At 50.0% G+C, this 6,407-nt stretch overlaps 1 protein-coding gene across 1 annotated transcript; it reads right to left on the reverse strand.

Annotated features, from left to right (window-relative positions):
* Window positions 1–3,095: 3,095 nt before the first annotated feature.
* On the reverse strand, window positions 3,096–4,235 carry LOC127329732 (uncharacterized mitochondrial protein AtMg00810-like). Its single transcript, XM_051356193.1, has one exon. It carries the CDS (start codon window positions 4,233–4,235, stop codon window positions 3,096–3,098), a length of 1,140 nt encoding a protein of 379 aa, XP_051212153.1.
* Window positions 4,236–6,407: the final 2,172 nt, after the last annotated feature.

Genomic DNA, 6,407 nt, shown 5'->3' on the forward strand with positions numbered 1-6,407 from the left:
CTTATTGATGTTTGTCTTGAAGTACTATTCATGAAAAGTCTTTGCTATATGATTCAGTTGTTTACTCATGTCATATACATTGTTTTGATCGCTGCATTCACTACATATGCTTACAATAGTATGATCAAGGTTATGATGGCATGTCACTCCAGAAATTATCTTTGTTTATCGTTTACTTGCTCGGAACGAGCAGAAACTAAGCTTGGGGATGCTGATACGTCTCCGACGTATCGATAATTTCTTATGTTCCATGCCACATTATTGATGATATCTACATGTTTTATGCACACTTTATGTCATATTCGTGCATTTTCTGGAACTAACCTATTAACAAGATGCCGAAGTGCCGATTCTTTGTTTTCTGCTGTTTTTGGTTTCAGAAATCCTAGTAAGGAAATATTCTCGGAATTGGACGAAATGAACGCCCAGGGTCCTATTTTGCCACGAAGCTTCCAGAAGACCGAAGAGTCAACGAAGTGGGGCCACGAGGTGGCCAGGAGGGCAGGCGGCGCGGCCCCACCCTTGGCCGCGCCGACCTGTCTCCTGGGCCCCTCGCGACGCCCCCTGACCTACCCTTCCGCCTACAAATAGCCTTCGTCGCGAAACCCCCAGTACCGAGAGCCACGATACGGAAAACCTTCCAGAGACGCCGCCGCCGCCAATCCCATCTCGGGGGATTCAGGAGATCGCCTCCGGCACCCTACCGGAGAGGGGAATCATCTCCCGGAGGACTCTACGCCGCCATGGTAGCCTCCGGAGTGATGTGTGAGTAGTCTACCCCTGTACTATGGGTCCATAGCAGTAGCTAGATGGTTGTCTTCTCCTCATTGTGCTTAATTTTCGGGTCTTGTGAGCTGCCGAACATGATCAAGATCATCTATCTGTAATTCTATATGTTGTGTTTGTTGGGATCCGATGAATAGAGAATACCATGTTATGTTGATTATCAATTTATATCTATGTGTTGTTTATGATCTTGCATGCTCTCCGTTATTAGTAGATGCTCTGGCCAAGTTGATGCTAGTAACTCCAAGAGGGAGTATTTATGCTCGATAGTTGGTTCATGTCTCCGTGAATCTGGGGGAGTGAGAGAAACCTCTAAGATTATGGATGTGCTGTTGCCACTAGGGATAAAACATTGATGCTATGTCCGAGGATGTAGTTATTGATTACATTACGCGCAATACTTAATGCAATTGTCTGTTGTTAGCAACTTAATACTGGAGGGGGTTCGGATGATAACCTGAAGGTGGACTTTTTAGGCATAGATGCATGCTGGATAGCGGTCTATGTACTTTGTCGTAATGCCCAATTAAATCTCACTATACTCATCATAATATGTATGTGCATGGTCATGCCCTCTTTATTTGTCAATTGCCCAACTGTAATTTGTTCACCCAACATGCTGTTTATCTTATGGGAGAGACACCTCTAGTGAACTGTGGACCCCGGTCCAATTCTCTATACTGAAATACAATCTACTGCAATACTTGTTCTACTGTTTTCTGCAAACAATCATCATCCACACTATACATCTAATCCTTTGTTACAGCAAGCCGGTGAGATTGACAACCTCACTGTTTCGTTGGGGCAAAGTACTTTGGTTGTGCTGTGCAGGTTCCACGTTGGCGCCGGAATCCCTGGTGTTGCGCCGCACTACATCTCGCCGCCATCAACCTTCAACGTGTTTCTTGACTCCTACTGGTTCGATAAACCTTGGTTTCTAACTGAGGGAAACTTACTGCTGTACGCATCACACCTTCCACTTGGGGTTCCCAACGGTCGCGTGCTATACGCGTGTCAGTCCCCTATATGGGGCCGTCAGCGGGTGCAAAGTTGTGCCCGCCTTGAGCCGGTGGCCGGAGGAGCGGGGTGCGATGGACAACAACATGTTGACCGGAGTGTGGTCGGAGATTGGCCGGGGCAGGAGCGTGGGTTGGACGGAGGGTGGCAGGAGGGGAGGCAGTTACCAGGCTGGCATGTAGGGACATGTCGAGCTAAGCCAAATGACCTATATTTTTTGCCACCTTGGCACTAAAAAGTGGACCTCCACTGTTATAAACGGTGTCAATTCCCCATGAACACATCATTTGCTCGAATTGCAAAAAATTACAGTTGGAATAGTACATTTACGCTACGAAAATGTTAGTTGGTAGTTTTTAATAAATTTTGACTAGATTGTGATAGTTTTATATGCTATTAACTCAGTCGGTGGAGATGCCTTTACTGCTCAAGAACAGAAGAAGATCGCATGGATCGGCTGTAGTGATATTGGAAGTGGCTTCACGGGAGCTTGGGGGTTACTCACGCAGGTACTAGGAAGTACGGCTGTCGTATAGGGCGTATCCTTTGGTTTGGAGGATTCGCGCAGGCGGCAGGTACATAGCGAGCTACTACCGGCAACGGCAAGAGAGCATCAGGCATTGTTACAGGTTACTGTACGTCATAGCACGTACGGCTTTCGCAGGCACGGCCACGCGTGACGGCGACGCCATGTCGGCCGGCCTGATTCGATTGCTCCGGGTTGCGGCACAGCACGCCACAGCGGCGCCAAACCTATGGATTCTTGGCCGTCGACGAGTCTCCGCCGTCTGATCCGGTCCATGTTTTCGTATCACCGTCGCCTCACGTATCGACAAGCGTCCCCCACGTCGCCCTCCTCTAGCGACTCGGAGGAAAAACCCGAGCGCCCAACCGCCACCAGCCTCAACCCCCCTCCCTGCCGCCGCTGCCGCCGGCCCTTGCCGCGGTGGCGGCAGCCCCGTCCACAAAGGGTGGCGGGGGTCCTCTGGTCACTACGGGTAGCGGAGATCGGAAGCCGGGGCGGCGGCCCTGGGTTGGTGGTGGTGGTGTCGCTTGCCAGTGCGGCTTGTAGAAGAGATATTGGAGATTGCACATCACCAATAGGGCCGGCTGCTCATATATATATATATATATAGGCGAACACATGTACAATTACAGGTACAACCCTGAGAAAACACGGGGACCTATACCTATACAATATGTTACTCAACACCCCCCCGCAGTCGAAGGGTCGGCACCGACACATAGACTGGAGTGAAACTCCGGAAAAGTCGTGGATAGCAATCCCTTCGTCATGATATCAGCAAATTGCTGTGACGTCGGTACGTGAAGAACTCGAACACGGCCGAGGGCAACTTGCTCACGAACGAAGTGGATGTCCAACTCAATGTGCTTGGTGCGCCGATGATGAATAGGGTTGGCGGAGAGGTAGATGGCCGACACGTTGTCGCAGAAAACCACCGTAGCCTTGTCAACAGGACAAGAGAGCTCGGACAGAAGCTGGCGAACGTGCACTCGGCCATAGCGTTGGCCACAGCGCGGTACTCGGCCTCAGCACTGGAGCGAGACACGGTGGGCTGCCTCTTGGAGGACCAAGAGACGAGCGACGAGCCGAGGTAGACGCAGTAGCCGCTGTTGGAGCGGCGCGTATCCGGGCATCCCGCCCAATCCGCGTCCGAGTAGACGACGAGGTCGGTTGACGTCGAGGGGGAAGCATGCAACGACAAGCCGTAGCCCATGGTACCACAGACGTAGCGTACAATCCGCTTCACCGCGGCCCAATGAGCATCCCGAGGAGCATGCATGTGCAAGCACACCTGCTGCACAGCGTACTGGAGCTCCGGTCGCGTCAACGTCAAATACTGGAGAGCACCGACGATGGAGCGGTAGAACGGCGCGTCGGACGCCAGCGACCCATCACTGGCGGAGAGCTTGGCCTTCGTGTCGACAAGAGTAGGCGCAGGGTTGCAGTTAAGCATCCCGGCACGCTCGAGAAGCTCGTGGGCATACTTCCGCTGATGAAGGAAGAACCCATCCGCACGCCGGACAACCTCGATGCCGAGGAAGTAGTGGAGCGGGCCAAGATCATTCAACGCGAACTCAGCGCGAAGACTGTCGGTGAGCTGTCGAAGAAGACCGGCGGTGGAGGCCGTCAGGATGATGTCGTCGACGTACAGCAGCAGGTAGGCCATGTCGTTGCCGGTCCGGTAGACGAACGGCGACGCATCGGAACGCGTGGAGCGGAAGCCAAGCTGATGCAGGATGCCGGCAATGCGCTGGTACCAGGCGCGGGGCGCCTGCTTCAGTCCATACAGGGACCGAGAGAGCAAGCACACGTCATCAGGGCGCTCAGTGTCGACGAAGCCGATGAGCTGCTGGCAGTACACCTGCTCCTGCAAATGGCCGTGAAGGAAGGCGTTGGAGACGTCCATCTGATGCATGATATCTACGCACGCTTCTATTCTTGTAGACAGTGTTGGGCCTCCAAGTGCAGAGGTTTGTAGAACAGCAGCAAGTTTCCCTTAAGTGAATCACCCAAGGTTTATCGAACTCAGGGAGGAAGAGGTCAAAGATATCCCTCTCAAGCAACCCTGCAATCACGATACAAGAAGTTTCTTGTGTCCCCAACACACCTAATACACTTGTCAGATGTATAGGTGCACTATTTCGGCGAAGAGATAGTGAAATACAAGTGGTATGAATGAATATGAGTGGTAATAGCAATCTGAAATAAATATGGCAGCGCGTAAACATGCAGTAGAACAGTAAATAAACGGTGTTTCGATGTTTGGAAACAAGGCCTAGGGATCATACTTTCACTAGTGGACACTCTGAACAATGATCACATAATAACACTACTCTACACTCTCTTGTTGGATGACAAACACCATTAATTGTGTAGGGCTACAAGAGCACCTCAATGCCGGAGTTAACAAGCTCCACAACATTCGATGTTCATATTTAAGTAACCTTAGAGTGCATGATAGACCAACGCAATTATACCGAGTACTAACATAGCATGCACACTGATACGTCTCCAACGTATCGATAATTTCTTATGTTCCATGCCACTTTATTGATGATACCTACATGTTTTATGCATACTTTATGTCATATTTATGCATTTTCTGGCACTAACCTATTAACAAGATGCCGAAGAGCCGATTCTTTGTTTTCTGCTGTTTTTGGTTTCAGAAATCCTAGTAAGGAAATATTCTCGGAATTGGACGAAATCAACGCCCAGGATCTTATTTTTCCACGAAGCTTCCAGAACACCGGGGGAGATACGAAGTGGGGCGACGAGGCGACGCCACACTAGGGCGGCGCGGCCCAAGCCCTGGCCGCGCCGGCCTACTGTGTGGGGCCCTCGTGGCGCCACCTGACCTACCTCCTCCGCCTACTTAAGCCTTCGTCGATAATAACTCCAGTACCGAGAGCCACGATACGGAAAACCTTCCAGAGACGCCGCCGCCGCCAATCCCATCTCGGGGGATTCAGGAGATCGCCTCCGGCACCCTGCCGGAGAGGGGAATCATCTCCCGGAGGACTCTTCACCGCCATGGTCGCCTCCGGAGTGATGTGTGAGTAGTTCACCACTGGACTATGGGTCCATAGCAGTAGCTAGATGGTCGTCTTCTCCTAATTGTGCTATCATTGTTGGATCTTGTGAGCTGCCTAACATGATCAAGATCATCTATCTGTAATGCTACATGTTGTGTTTGTTGGGATCCGATGAATAGTGAATGCTATGTTATGTTGATTATCAATCTATTATCTATGTATTGTTTATGATCTTGCATGCTCTCCGTTACTAGTAGAGGCTCTGGCCAAGTTTTTGCTTGTAACTCCAAGAGAGAGTATTTATGCTCGATAGTGGGTTCATGCCTCCATTAAATCTGGGACAGTTACAGAAAGTTCTAAGGTTGTGGATGTGCTGTTGCCACTAGGGATAAAACATCGATGCTATGTCTAAGGATGTATGTGTTGATTACATTACGCACCATACTTAATGCAATTGTCTGTGTTTTGCAACTTAATACTGGAGGGGGTTCGGATGATAACCTGAAGGTGGACTTTTTAGGCATAGATGCATGCTGGATAGCGGTCTATTTACTTTGTCGTAATGCCCAATTAAATCTCACAATACTCATCATAACATGTATGTGCATGGTCATGCCCTCTTTATTTGTCAATTTCCCAACTGTAATTTGTTCACCCAACATGCTTATTCTTATGGGAGAGACACCTCTAGTGAACTGTGGACCCCGGTCCATTCTTTTAATCGAATACAATCTACTGCAATACTCGTTCTACTGTTTTCTGCAAACAATCATCATCCACACTATACATCTAATCCTTTGTTACAGCAAGCCGGTGAGATTGATAACCTCACTGTTATGTTGGGACAAAGTACTTTGGTTGTGTTGTGCAGGTTCCACGTTGGCGCCGGAATCCCTGGTGTTGCGCCGCACTACACTCCGCCGCCATCAACCTTCAACGTGCTTCTTGGTTCCTACTGGTTCGATAAACCTTGGTTTCTTACTGAGGGAAAACTTGCCACTGTACGCATCACACCTTCCTCTTGGGGTTCCCAACGGTCGCGT

This window comes from Lolium perenne, chromosome 2 (assembly GCF_019359855.2).
Source record: "Lolium perenne isolate Kyuss_39 chromosome 2, Kyuss_2.0, whole genome shotgun sequence".
NCBI lineage: Eukaryota > Viridiplantae > Streptophyta > Magnoliopsida > Poales > Poaceae > Lolium > Lolium perenne.